The 15,555-nt window shown below is 40.8% G+C and overlaps 1 protein-coding gene across 1 annotated transcript in view; it reads left to right on the forward strand.

The window, feature by feature from the left end:
- The first annotated feature begins 5,259 nt into the window (after window positions 1-5,259).
- ANO2 (anoctamin 2) overlaps window positions 5,260-15,555 on the forward strand; it is a 355,236-nt gene continuing 344,940 nt past the window's right edge. Inside the window, exons 1-2 of the mRNA XM_075603059.1 lie at window positions 5,260-5,390; window positions 9,913-10,094. Of these exons, the coding sequence (XP_075459174.1) occupies window positions 5,363-5,390; window positions 9,913-10,094 (210 nt within the window). The 5' untranslated portion in view covers window positions 5,260-5,362. The remainder of the gene's footprint in view (window positions 5,391-9,912; window positions 10,095-15,555) is intronic.

Raw genomic sequence — 15,555 nt, forward strand, 5'->3', positions numbered from 1 at the left:
CCTGGAATCCCCAGTTTTTTGCCACCCCAAAACGTTGCCACTCTAGGCGTCAGCCTAGTTTACCTGGTGGTTAAATCGGCCTTGCTCTTGTTCTTTGTTCAAGCTATCAATCTCTTGTCTCCGTTCTCCCTGTGTATTACGTTCTTTTATTACTCTCCTGAGCCATCTGCCCAGTTTCTTAATAACTTTGTGGTTTGGCTCACACATTTCCTTTCCTTTGACATACCCTAATTTTAGGTGAATGTAACATACCAATTAACAACCACAAAGCTACGTCCCACCTGCTACCTTGGTCCTTCTCTAGTGGACCAACTCTTTCATACATCATATTGGAAACTCCCTTGAACTTGATCACCACCTTCTCTCTTTCATCCTACTCTGCCGCTTCCAACCCCCCTAGTCCTATCTCCTTAAACACTTAAAGCAACCTGCTCACTCTATACCTTGTCCAATTCTCCATCTCTCTAACCCATCTTCTCTCTCATTTATCTACCTTGTACTTCCCAGAGATAGCAACCTCCCCCTGCAACAGTAGCCTCTCATCTAACCTAGACCAAGCTGACCTGCTACTGCTCACAGCACTAGTCCTCTTTGGCCCCAATAATGGCACTTGCAACCTCCAAAATGCTCCTGCCCTACACAATGTCAATGGAGGAAATCTCACTCTAAAGAACAACAAATGAATGATATAATTATACAATGCTGTCCTATTACTTGCAAACAAAACAAAAAAAAGTATGTCCTGGCCATAGAGTTAAGATGACAAATAATACATGGTTACAATACATAGTTACATAAGTGAACAGGGTATACATTATATACAAGACATTGCATGCACAGTTAGAGATAATATATATTATAGGCGTATGTAACAGTTACAGACCAGATTAAATTGCTTTATTTTTGAAAGAACTTAGACTGGTGGCGGCTGTGAGAGTCTCCGGTAGATTGTTCCAGTTATGGGGTGCACGGTAAGAGAAGGAGAAGCGGCCAGATATTTTGCTGAAACTTGGGACCATGAACATTCTTTTGGAGTCAGATCTCAGATGATAATTGCTGCATGTGGTAGGGGTGAGGAGCTTGTTCAGATAGACGGGTAGCTTGCCCAGAAACTATTTGAAGGCAAGACAGGAAAGGTTAACTTTGCGCCTAGGCTCGAGTGATGACAAATCTAGTTCTTTGAGCATTTCGCAGTGATGTGTGTTGTAGTTGCATTGGAGAACAAAACAGCATATTGAATTGCAGAGGGTATCAAGTTTGCTAAGGTGGGTTTGGGATGCAATGCCATGTACTATGTCTCCATAGTCGATAATTGGCATTAGCATCTGCTGTGCGATACACTTTCTGACCAGCAGGCGTATGGAGGATTTGTTCCTGTAAAGTACACCTAGTTTGACATAGGTTGTGGATGTCAGGGTTTCGATGTGCATCCCGAATCCAAATTCCAAATATATCTCTGAACTCTATATCTACACTATCCTCAAGCCCTCAACATCATTTATCCACTTTTGAATTCTCTTCTTTGCCCCCACACACCAACTCCTCTCCCTTCCTTTACTTCCCAAGATTGAATGACCGATTATAAACATAAAACTTAATGAACCCAATATGAAATCATATCCTGTCAAGCCCTATCCACACCAGCACACCCTCTTCATGCTCAATAGGAAATCCTGGTATTCTTCCCTCCAGTGACTGAGCCAGAAGTCTCCGCCTTCTCTCCTTCTCACCTCTTACAACATGCCCACTTGACCCACTTCTTCACAGCACACTCTCCTCCAGTATAATTCCGACCTTAACTTGAATCGTCAACCTCCCCCTTATTGTATTCCCCTCATCCTTCTAGCATGCTACTGTAACATCTACAGAACACTGAAGCAGCATGTTCTTAATCCAGCCTCTCCCTCCGGCCCCCACCCTGTCCCTTTTACAACCACATGCTACATTTTCCATCTGCTAACTCAGGGGTGCGCAAACTTTTCTGTTCGCGCTCCCCTGTCTGCTCTCCCTCCCCCCTCCTTACCTGCTCTCTGGCTTGGGCGGCTTCATATGACATCACAACGTCAAGTGAGGTCGCATTCCCATGGCAACGCGTTGCCATTTGAAGCCACATCATGGCAACACATCACCAAAGAGCTGGCTGAGAGTAGGTAAGAGAAGTTACAGAGGCCTTACGCCTCCCCTGGCGTTGGACCTCTGTAACTGCCGCGTCCCCCTTAGAAAATCCTGCGCCCCCCAGTTTGCACACCCTGTGCCAACTCATTTTTGGACACACCTCAATCAAAAATCAACCACTGAGATTGAGCTAGATAAAGTTGCCAATGACATTGTAACAACAACATCCCTTCTCATTATTCATTTTACTTGACCTCTCCATTGCCTTTGACACAGTAGATCATTCCCTCCTCCTCCACAACCTCCAATATACTGGTCGCCATAAAACAGGTCTCTGTTGGTTCACTTCATATCTGTCTAACCCATTGTCATGGTAGCACAGGACTTTTAACACCATTTATATTTAAGGGATCAGTCAAAAGGCAAAACACAGTAATGAAATAAAATTATGTTTATTTGGATAAGACCTCGGAAACACACAGAAATACAAAATACAGAGAATATACATGCTTACTGGGGTCTGGGGGTAAAAAATAGCCTCTCCTAGTTTCAAGGCAAACAAATATGAAGAGTAGTTAGCACTGTTTGTCTCTTTGTTTTTATGTAGTTTATTAAAGTTGATTTTAACCTTTCATTGCTGGTGAGTGCCCTATCATTTTTCTGGAGCGGCTTTTCATTTGATCCATATTTGTTTGCCGTTGTCTGTGAGGATCTCGTTACACCACTGGAAGTCATACGGGAGACGCATTCTCTGGCAGCGTCAGGGAAGCAGCTGAAGGAAGGGACTCAGGACGGTGTCTAATCGTGAGTAAGGCTACTCCACACCGAGCTCACCAGGGCTATGGGGACTATGTGAATATATTTCACCTTGTATTGTCCCTGTGCTGTTCCTTTCCTGTCCTCACTAATCATCCGTTTATACCATACCTGCATCACCATTTATTCCCTATTATCCGGTGTCAGCTCCATATATTCTCTCAACAGTGCCACAGTGCACTTGCAGCCGGACCACTTAGCGCTTATACGCGGTTTCGTTTTCCCTAGTTTCAAGGTGCCTGCTTCAGCAAAGGCTTACCTTGATAGGACCCTTGTTCTGGACTCCTGGACCGAAATCCAGTCTGCTGGCTAGGCCTCTCCATGCTCCCTATGTGAATAGCTCTTTCACTTCAGAAGCACCATTGAGAGGCCTGCCAGCAGCTGCTTGTCTTCAAATCTCCAACAGGAAAAAACAGTTATCTGCTACACTGCGCTCCCTTATATAGGGTTGCTTCATATCTAATACACTGAGGGGGCTGGCAGCCAATTAGAGCACGGATTGTGATTGTGCATGCAATAATAGGAGGGAAGAATTTTAAACTTGCCAATGGAAATTGTGCTTATGAGTTTGAACTCCAGGAACTGTTTTCCTGGCTAGCCCCATACCCCCTGGGGTCCTGGCTCCCCTGAGTCTACGTGAAACAAAGGGCTTTCTAGTCCAGATATGCTGCTCACCAAATGGTTTTCCCCCTCTGGACATCCGCTCCTCTTTGAACTATGGATTCTATACAAGCTAGCTGGCATCTTAACCATATGCCCGGGCTGTCTGTATAGAGCCTTATAGTAAACACAAAACACGATATAAAGTACACTTTATTACAGAATATACTTTGGGGGACCATATACTTATACGGGAAATAACTTGGGGATATTTGGAGTCTGGGGGACACAGGGATGCCCCGGTGTAATTCACCCTGCGTACCTACAAATTATGCCTGCTCGCCGGGGAGAATTAAATGACTACCAGCAACTTTGATCCTTGAACTCCTTGCAACCAAAATAATTGTATTTCCACCCAAATATCTCCCCTAAAACTGACACACAAGAAATGTCACAGTTCTAGGGCTAAGGGAACATGAACAAGGAAAAAACAGGGTAATTTTATTTTCCAGCATGTTTTATCCCTGGTCCCTGGCTTATGGAGGTACCAGGGACCCCACAGGTTCAGGGGTAACCAGCGGGCTTAACCTTTATTAGATAGCTTGGTTACCCCCTCCCATCACACCCGTCCTTTAGTGGATCCTTTCTGGCACCTCCTCCTCTAGACTCCTACTTTCTGTTGGGGTCCCACTGGGTCCTGTACTGAGACCTCTCCTCCTTTCCCCTCTACACCTTGTTTGGTGAACCAATCAACAATTTGGGTTTTCACTATCATCTTTATGATGATAATATCCAAATCTATCTGTCCTCTACAGACCTCTCTTTCCATCCAGAACTGTGCCACTAATTGACTTCTGGGTGTCTTACTTACCTCAAACTCCACTATTACTTGACTATAAACATTAATGACTCTACCATAACCTCATTTCTCCAAACTCGATGACTGGGAGTCTTTTCCCCTTTGGCTTCATCCCACACACATACAGTTACTCGCCAAATCATGCCAGAATCCACCTCTTCTCGTCCCCAAATCCTATTGCGTTATTGTAATTGACTAATGTCTAAATCTGACTTTTCTAACTAATTTAGTTATGAAAACTACAGTAAGTTCCCAATTTTCTTAGAAATTAATTTACTGTTGTGTTATAGGGTTAATATAGGGTTATAGGTGTGATAGGGTTAATATTGTTCTAGTAGCTCTAAATGAACAGGTGATTACAAGGTAAACATTTTAATTTTCAATGTAGGAATGCATCTTTATATACTAAGTGTAACCCGAGATAAGAAAAATACAGCCCTATAAAGGTTCCTAACTCCTCATAGTGTAATGCAGGAGAGCATTCATGTCTTACAAAGACCATCGTTTTCAGTGCAAGAAACTAAGCTATAGATCCAACAGAACCAGATCTTCCATGGTCATTCTGAAGATCTCTGCAAGATTTTCATTGTTTCCCTCTATTGAATATTTTTGCCTCTGAAGTGACTTTTTGTTATATGTTTGTGGTACAGAGAACAATTTGTTTTCTTTTTGGCCCAGTCTGAGAAGAATTGTTTATTTGTAATAAAGAAAGTGCCATAAATGGTGATTTGGTGTTCTTGCCTTTTCTTGGTGTTACTTATGCTGTGCTGGTGATCACCTTAGCAGAAGGTCTGGCTAATTAGTTCCAGTTGGTGTTTGCCTAAAAGAGATGCACGCTGGGATGGAATTAGCTGCCAGCAACATTGGCAAATGAAGACAGGTTAGGAGCAGATTGTGCTCAGTACCAGCAGCACATCCAGCTCATCCTATTAGCACCGACTCAGCTCCCCCAGCCAAACCCCTCACTGCAGCATGGCAGCTCCCCCGGCTCAACTCACCGGTGAGTTTATACTTCCATAGTATTGATTTTGTTACCCTGGGGGTATTTAGACATGGACCTCGTGTTTGAATATGATGTAGTAACTGTTTTGAATTGTAACTGTATGAAATCTTCACCCCAGTGTTTGCACAGCAGGTGCTTTAAGCTTACACATGTTACCTGCTTTGCTGCAATGATTTGAGAGTAATGCATCCTGGTGTGGGGAACTGTATATAGGTGTCCAACATGCATGTGGTAACCCAGTAATAATACTTCTTGCAAAAAACATTTTTGTAGCAGTGTTTAATCCTTTGACAGCATGTTATGTACGGTACATTGAATCAATGGTCTTAGTATTCCTGGTACCAAGGTCAATGGCTGTCTATGGTTATATTTAACACATTATAATCTCTACTTTGCTCCAGGTAACATTCTGCATTACTCGTAGATATAGCCACAGACATTAATTGTAAAGGCATCAATAACTGCCTCAAATTTGACTCGCATATTAACCATTTAATTGCACAAAATGAAAACAGTCTTATTTGTATAAATATTTATTGTTAATAAAGTCACAGGTTAAATCATATCAGTATGAATAGAAAGAACACATTGATCATACTAATTCATAGCTCTTAAAAACCTTAAAAATAGGCTGAAGACGAGATGTTTTCACCAGCAGATGGTTTATAAAAGGAGCTTTCTTTCATAATTAATGTGATTGGATTTTTGTGACTCTTACAAAGGATGAGGATTATGTTCTTGGGAGTGTTTACTGATGTCAGTGCTTGTGTTAGAAATAAATGTACTAACAATATTTCGGTTCAATGAATATATCCTTTGAAAGACATTATTTTATGGATTTTTTTAAAAAAATTTATAGTGCTCTTGGCTTTTTAATGAATCTATACCCTGTATTTACAAAGAAACGGGAACAATTCAATCAGACCAACAATATAAAAAAGCTGGAAAGGGATCGAAGTTAATTCTCAATTACTCAGTATGATTTCATTCTTTTCAATGTAAACAAATTAGCATTGCTATAAGAAAATGGTATAATCCCATAATTAGCTTTATTACATCCCTGTAAAACATCTTAACTGACAGGTCACATACAGTACGATCAGGTTCCTATGTTATATTGTAGTTATTTAAGGTTACTTCCAGCTTGCATTTTAATTATTTCCAAATCACATTTGCATTTGAAAATTGTTGCAAGAGTTGCTTATGCTACATTACCATATATAAGGACAGTACCATATATACAGACACAGGACTATATACACTATACAGAACATGCAACTTAAATCAAACCAAGTTTGAAGCTTCAAAACCAGGGTGCAATTGTACTTTGCTTTACTGTACATACTGTAATAAGTTTCACTTACAATTGCCACCCCACTGAAATTCATGTATATATGCAAAACATGAGGAGTCCTAATGATTGTATCAGCATCTGTTTAGTACAGTAACGGTACCTCTTATTTGTGAATAACACATTATAGTGAGGGAATTATATTTGTGTGATTTCATATATTTTTGCCATAGCAAGCATTCATAAGGTGCTTTGTATTTATTATTATTTATAAAATTATTAATATTGCGATGTGTACTATAATTGTGTTAATACAATGAAAACTGTTTTAAATAACATTTAGTTCAGTAATTACCTTTTAAAATGTGTGCACCAAAATAGCATAATAAATGTATTAGGTATTCACAGGGTTTAGTATTCTGCTGTTGTACTCTAAAGCTGAATTTGTAACAGTACATTGATTAGGATATTATCAAAATTGAATGCATACTTGTAATTATATGTATATTAATGTCACATTTTCATTATACTACTTTGTGAAACCTTTAGTGTACATAAGTAGCAAGACTTACTGTACCCAGTAACCATGACCGCGACAAGGTGTGAGATTACAGCTCGCCGCGGCCTGTCCGAGGCTCGGTTACAGTCAGCCAGCAGAATTATTTGTAGGGTTATTTATGTAATCGCAATTCAGTATGTGTGTCCGGCAGATGGTGCACTGAATATCTTTGCCTATGCCTGCGCAAAGTAAAATTGTATTAAAAGAGAAACAATATAAGGGTATATATACATACATAGATACTGCATGAATACATACTCTATATCCAGGAGAAATAGTATAAAATGTAATGCAAGCCTAACCAGCATATGAGGGAGGGGAATGGGAAAAAGGAGAACAGAACAAGGGGGGCAGGGGGGGAAATACGGAAAACAAAAGCAAAAAAAGGGCAATAAAGGGAGTTGATGTGGTGGAGAAAAGGGGGGCAATGTTTTGGGGCTAAATGCTCCTTCCTCAGGCCCGATCCCACGGCGCCTCTCAAGAGGGACACTTGGTACTTCCCTTAGGCCCAAACCACAAAGGTCTCCCTCTGTAAAAATAGGAACGAAGCACAAGAAAGACCTAGTAAATACTGACAAGCATAGTAATCACTGTAACAGGGATAACCCTATAGGAACCAGGTAGCACAGTAAGCCTAGAAGGAGATTCGCAGTCTGCCCTCTATAAGGCACAATGGTAAGTAAACAGTTCAGCATAGAGCTCCTTAATGAGTACCATATAGAAAACAATGTCTCCTAGAGTGAGAAATGCAAAAGCCATAGTTACAGGGATAGAGAGGTCAGTCCATTTATAGTTACAGGGATAGAGGGGTCAGTCCATTTATAGTTACAGGAATAGAGGGGTCAGTCCATTTATAGTTACAGGGATAGAGGGGTCAGTCCATTTATAGTTACAGGGATAGAGGGGTCAGTCCATTTATAGTTACAGGGATAGAGGGGTCAGTCCATTTATAGTTACAGGGATAGAGGGGTCAGTCCATTTATAGTTACAGGGATAGAGGGGTCAGTCCATTTATAGTTACAGGGATAGAGGGGTCAGTCCATTTATAGTTACAGGGATAGAGGGGTCAGTCCATTTATAGTTACAGGGATAGAGGGGTCAGTCCATTTATAGTTACAGGGATAGAGGGGTCAGTCCATTTATAGTTACAGGGATAGAGGGGTCAGTCCATTTATAGTTACAGGGATAGAGGGGTCAGTCCATTTATAGTTACAGGGATAGAGGGGTCAGTCCATTTATAGTTACAGGGATAGAGGGGTCAGTCCATTTGAGCAGCAGCCAGTCAAGGCTGATTTAGCATCCATCATGTCACAATATAACATGAAACACTATCAATGACATAAAACAATACAAGTAATAGTTGCCCTAAAACAACTCCAGTGTTTTAATTTAAATCATATTTTTAAAATGAAGTATCTTGTTTCACAGAAAAAAATAGACATCTGTTAAAAGCAAAATGAATCGGTTTACATAGAGATTTATGTTTACACACAGTCATGAGTGGCTGGTAGAAACTGACATTTGTCACACCTATGTGTCTTGAATTAAATGAATTGTACCCGCATTGACCTGGCTTTTGTTGAGTTGTGGAAGATACAGTGACACAGTAGCTAGAAGAAATACAATACATGGCATTTTGCAGATTGTGATATCTTTTAAAGGAGAAACATAAGAAGTCTCATAAAAAATATTCTTTAAAATTCTACAAATCCCTGCAATGTGGACACACAGCATGTACAACATTAAAGGGTTTATATATACAGTACTGTATTAAGCTCAATAGGGGTGTTTTTTGATTGAATTGGTGCATTTTGAGTCATTTGCCATGTGTGTTTCCTTGTGTCAATAACTGCTTTGCTTACAGTTGCAGCAGAATAAAAACGTACTGTAGTTGCATGGAGTAAAATGAATCATTTGGGGGTGTGGAGGGGTGTATCACTTTCTTCAGGTGTATAATGGTGTGAACTTTGCCTAAAAAAAATCAAATACAAGAAACCTTAAAAATGAATTTCTTACATTTGGCACATAGAGGGTAACATTATAACCTACATGGCAATACTGCAATCAGTATCTCATATATAACATCTTTGCACCCCAGTTTCCCTGCAGATCCCAAATACTTATAAAATCTCCAACTACTTTACTGAAACAGGAACCATTTCTAATATGCCAGTGTGTTCCTTTTAGTATAATTGTGTACTGTAAGATTTAACAGCAATATTATCAATTGGACCAATATGTAATTAATTTCCTATTATTTTGTACAGTAGTATTTCTATACAGTTCTATATATATCTGATACACACACACACACACACACACACACACACACACACACACACACACACACACACACACACACACACACACACACACACACACACACACACACACACACTAATACAATGGAGTAATTAATGCCTTACTACTAGACAAGAATAATTGGAAGAACTGAATCCCTGCCAGAAAAACATTAAAATAGTCAATATTATTATCTTTCCTAATAGGGAACATATATTGCTTACATTTGAATGACTGAATATTTCAGTTGTACACACATTAGACATTAAAAAGTAATATTAATTTCACAAATAATTCTGCCAAAAATAACTATTTATTTTATCTGAAGCTTCTCCCATTTGACCTTTGGCATTGTTTTTGACTTACAGATATTCCTTTAACTCTCAGTCAAGTACATAATGGACAGAAACCAGAGTCATCAGCAGGGGGGCCATGCACCCCCCAGAAAGCGAAATATCTCACAGTCACTCAGCACCTCCCTGCTCTGCACCAAGGAAACATCAACGGGGCTTTTGATGCATCCTGTTGCCTTGATGATCGCAATAATTCAGTAAGTGAAGCTCCTTGGTGTATAACTCATTTTGATGCTACAACTCCTGCAGTGTTAGTGAGTATTGTGAGACTAATGGAATATGCATGCAGAGGTAACATAATATATGTAGGTGATTGGAATACAAGACACACAGATATGACCACAAATTCATATATAAGCTTCTCGTTTGGTTGGATATTATCTGACACTTCTTTCCTCTCTTGCATTTCTAGTCCTGTGCGAGTATTTGATAGATTATCCTGTGATAGAAATGATCATTTCAAGGCTTGCGCTTATTTGATATGTTTGACATATCCAGTCATTTCATACTGGGTAATATTTTTGTGTACACATAATCTTACAGGTACCTTTCTAACTAAGATGTTTGAAATAAATGAATACAGCCAAATCATTCATTTGCTCCTCTATTTTGCTTATGTAATAGACATAAATGTCCCACTGATATATGTACATTTTTATATATAGTTCTTCACTTTATATGTTCTATGCTCGTGTTACTTTTATACTCTGTTTTGTCACTTTGGTGGGCTGCATACATTTCTCTAACATAATAATGACACCCAAGGTAAGAAGTGGCTCTCCCTCCCCTCACTCCTCTGGGGGCTGAGCTGTCTCATGCTCTCAGCGTTCCTATGGAGACTTCTCTTGCTGGGGAGATGGGTGCCTAGGCAATGAGAGAACAGCGCCCAGATTGATCCTGATGTGGTAAACAGGAAAGCATCTTCCACTGGCCGGTTCCACCAGCACCCTGCCTGCAGCCTGGGCTCCAGCCAGAACCCTCCATAAGAAAGCTGCAGCTCAGGAGACCCTCTCCCACAATGGAGCCTATTTCCAGGCTCTGTATCTCCCACAACCCAGAGGGTGACATTTGCTGAGCTACCTGTTGATTTGTTTTGGTGATTTTTTTTCCAGGGGGTGGGAGGGAACATTTTATCTTACATTTCAAACATGGATCCAGAGAACCTGCAAGGACTTCCAGTAAGTAAAGTGACACATATTAAAGCATTCAAGCTTACTAAAGAGCCAACATATATTAGTACATAGTTAATGAATTGACACTAAATTATTAATCTGCTACCAAACTGGCATATGAAGACAATTAGCAAATGAACACAATCCCATACAGAATACATACAATAGAAGAAATACATCAACGTTCTGTATCAACTTCAGATACTATTTTCTTAATAAATATTAGGACAGCTTCACACAGATACACACACTGTGCTAGCACATGTACATCTATCTGTCTGTCTGTCTGTCTGTCTGTCTGTCTGTCTGTCTGTCTGTCTGTCTATCTGTCTGTCTGTCTGTCTGTCTGTCTGTCTGTCTGTCTGTCTGTCTATCTATCTATCTTTTGTCCTATATAACTACCTATGTTGCATAAATGAGTAAAACTATTATTGGAGACCTGTAGATATGGGGATGTTGGTATACAGGAGGTAGTGTAGATATGGGGATGTTGGTATACAGGAGGTAGTGTAGATATGGGGATGTTGGTATACAGGAGGTAGAGTAGATATGGGGATGTTGGTATACAGGAGGTAGTGTAGATATGGGGATGTTGGTATACAGGAGGTAGAGTAGATATGGGGATGTTGGTATACAGAAGGTAGTGTTGATATGGGGATGTTGGTATACAGGAGGTAGAGTAGATATGGGGATGTTGGTATACAGGAGGTAGTGTAGATATGGGTATATTGGTATACAGGAGGTAGTGTTGATATGGGGATGTTGGTATACAGGCGGTAGTGTAGATATGGGGATGTTGGTATACAGGAGGTAGAGTAGATATGGGGATGTTGGTATACAGGAGGTAGTGTAGATATGGGGATGTTGGTATACAGGCGGTAGTGTAGATATGGGGATGTTGGTATACAGGAGGTAGTGTAGATATGGGGATATTGGTATACAGGAGGTAGTGTAGATATGGGGATGTTGGTATACAGGAGGTAGTGTAGATATGGGGATGTTGGTATACAGGAGGTAGTGTAGATATGGGGATGTTGGTATACAGGAGGTAGTGTAGATATGGGTATATTGGTATACAGGAGGTAGTGTAGATATGGGTATATTGGTATACAGGCGGTAGTGTAGATATGGGGATGTTGGTATACAGGAGGTAGTGTAGATATGGGGATGTTGGTATACAGGAGGTAGTGTAGATATGGGGATGTTGGCATACAGGAAGTAGTGTAGATATGGGGATGTTGGTATACAGGAGGTAGTGTAGATATGGGGATGTTGGTATACAGGAGGTAGTGCAGATATGGGGATATTGGTATACAGGAGGTAGTGTAGATATGGGGATATTGGTATACAGGAAGTAGTGTAGATATGGGGATGTTGGTATACAGGAGATAGTGTAGATATGGGGATGTTGGTATACAGGAGGTAGAGTAGATATGGGGATATTGGTATACAGGAGGTAGTGTAGATATGGGGATGTTGGTATACAGGAGGTAGTGTAGATATGGGGATATTGGTATACAGGAGGTAGTGTAGATATGGGGATGTTGGTATACAGGAGGTAGTGTAGATATGGGTATATTGGTATACAGGAGGTAGTGTTGATATGGGGATGTTGGTATACAGGCGGTAGTGTAGATATGGGGATGTTGGTATACAGGAGGTAGAGTAGATATGGGGATGTTGGTATACAGGAGGTAGTGTAGATATGGGGATGTTGGTATACAGGCAGTAGTGTAGATATGGGGATGTTGGTATACAGGAGGTAGTGTAGATATGGGGATATTGGTATACAGGAGGTAGTGTAGATATGGGGATGTTGGTATACAGGAGGTAGTGTAGATATGGGGATGTTGGTATACAGGAGGTAGTGTAGATATGGGGATGTTGGTATACAGGAGGTAGTGTAGATATGGGTAAATTGGTATACAGGAGGTAGTGTAGATATGGGTATATTGGTATACAGGCGGTAGTGTAGATATGGGGATGTTGGTATACAGGAGGTAGTGTAGATATGGGGATGTTGGTATACAGGAGGTAGTGTAGATATGGGGATGTTGGCATACAGGAAGTAGTGTAGATATGGGGATGTTGGTATACAGGAGGTAGTGTAGATATGGGGATGTTGGTATACAGGAGGTAGTGCAGATATGGGGATATTGGTATACAGGAGGTAGTGTAGATATGGGGATATTGGTATACAGGAAGTAGTGTAGATATGGGGATGTTGGTATACAGGAGATAGTGTAGATATGGGGATGTTGGTATACAGGAGGTAGAGTAGATATGGGGATATTGGTATACAGGAGGTAGTGTAGATATGGGGATGTTGGTATACAGGAGGTAGTGTAGATATGGGGATATTGGTATACAGGAGGTAGTGTAGATATGGGGATGTTGGTATACAGGAGGTAGAGTAGATATGGGGATGTTGGTATACAGGAGGTAGAGTAGATATGGGGATATTGGTGTACAGGAGGTAGTATAGATATGGGGATATTGGTATACAGGAGGTAGAGTAGATATGGGTATATTGGTATACAGGAGGTAGAGTAGATATGGGGATGTTGGTATACAGGAGGTAGTGTAGATAAGGGGATGTTGGTATACAGGAGGTAGTGTAGATATGGGGATGTTGGTATACAGGAGGTAGTGTAGATAAGGGGATGTTGGTATACAGGAGGTAGAGTAGATATGGGGATGTTGGTATACAGGAGGTAGTGTAGATATGGGGATATTGGTATACAGGAGGTAGTGTAGATATGGGGATGTTGGTATACAGGAGGTAGTATAGATATGGGGATGTTGGTATACAGGAGGTAGTGTAGATATGGGGATGTTGGTATACAGGAGGTAGTGTAGATATGGGGATATTGGTATACAGGAGGTAGTGTAGATATGGGGATGTTGGTATACAGGAGGTAGTGTAGATATGGGGATGTTGGTATACAGGAGGTAGTGTAGATATGGGGATGTTGGTATACAGGAGGTAGTGCAGATATGGGGATGTTGGTATACAGGAGTTAGTGCAGATATGGGGATGTTGGTATACAGGAGGTAGTGTAGATATGGGTATATTGGTATACAGGAGGTAGTGTTGATATGGGGATGTTGGTATACAGGAGGTAGTGTTGATATGGGGATGTTGGTATACAGGAGGTAGTGTAGATATGGGGATGTTGGTATACAGGAGGTAGTGTAGATATGGGGATGTTGGTACTGTATACAGGAGGTAGTGTAGATATGGGGATGTTGGTATACAGGAGGTAGTGTAGATATGGGGATGTTGGTATACAGGAGGTAGTGTAGATATGGGGATATTGGTATACAGGAGGTAGTGTAGATATGGGGATGTTGGTATACAGGAGGTAGTGTTGATATGGGGATGTTGGTATACAGGAGGTAGTGTTGATATGGGGATGTTGGTATACAGGAGGTAGTGTAGATATGGGGATGTTGGTATACAGGAGGTAGTGTAGATATGGGGATGTTGGTACTGTATACAGGAGGTAGTGTAGATATGGGGATGTTGGTATACAGGAGGTAGTGTAGATATGGGGATGTTGGTATACAGGAGGTAGTGTAGATATGGGGATATTGGTATACAGGAGGTAGTGTAGATATGGGGATGTTGGTATACATGAGGTAGTGTTGATATGGGGATGTTGGTATACAGGAGGTAGTGTAGATATGGGGATGTTGGTATACAGGCGGTAGTGTAGATATGGGGATGTTGGTATACAGGAGGTAGTGTAGATATGGGGATGTTGGTATACAGGAGGTAGTGCAGATATGGGGATATTGGTATACAGGAGGTAGTGTAGATATGGGGATGTTGGTATACAGGAGGTAGTGTACATATGGGGATATTGGTATACAGGAGGTAGTGTAGATATGGGTATATTGGTATACAGGAGGTAGTGTAGATATGGGTATATTGGTATACAGGCGGTAGTGTAGATATGGGGATGTTGGTATACAGGAGGTAGAGTAGATATGGGGATGTTGGTATACAGGAGGTAGAGTAGATATGGGGATATTGGTATACAGGAGGTAGAGTAGATATGGGGATGTTGGTATACAGGAGGTAGTGTAGATAAGGGGATGTTGGTATACAGGAGGTAGTGTAGATATGGGGATGTTGGTATACAGGAGTTAGAGTAGATATGGGGATGTTGGTATACAGGAGGTAGAGTAGATATGGGGATGTTGGTATACAGGAGGTAGTGTAGATAAGGGGATGTTGGTATACAGGAGGTAGTGTAGATATGGGGATGTTGGTATACAGGAGGTAGTGTAGATATGGGGATGTTGGTATACAGGAGGTAGTGTAGATATGGGGATGTTGGTATACAGGAGTTAGAGTAGATATGGGGATGTTGGTATACAGGTGGTAGAGTAGATATGGGGATGTTGGTATACAGGAGGTAGTGTAGATATGGGGATGTTGGTATACAGGAGGTAGTGTAGATATGGGGATATTGGTATA

This window comes from Ascaphus truei, chromosome 5 (assembly GCF_040206685.1).
Source record: "Ascaphus truei isolate aAscTru1 chromosome 5, aAscTru1.hap1, whole genome shotgun sequence".
Lineage (NCBI taxonomy): Eukaryota > Metazoa > Chordata > Amphibia > Anura > Ascaphidae > Ascaphus > Ascaphus truei.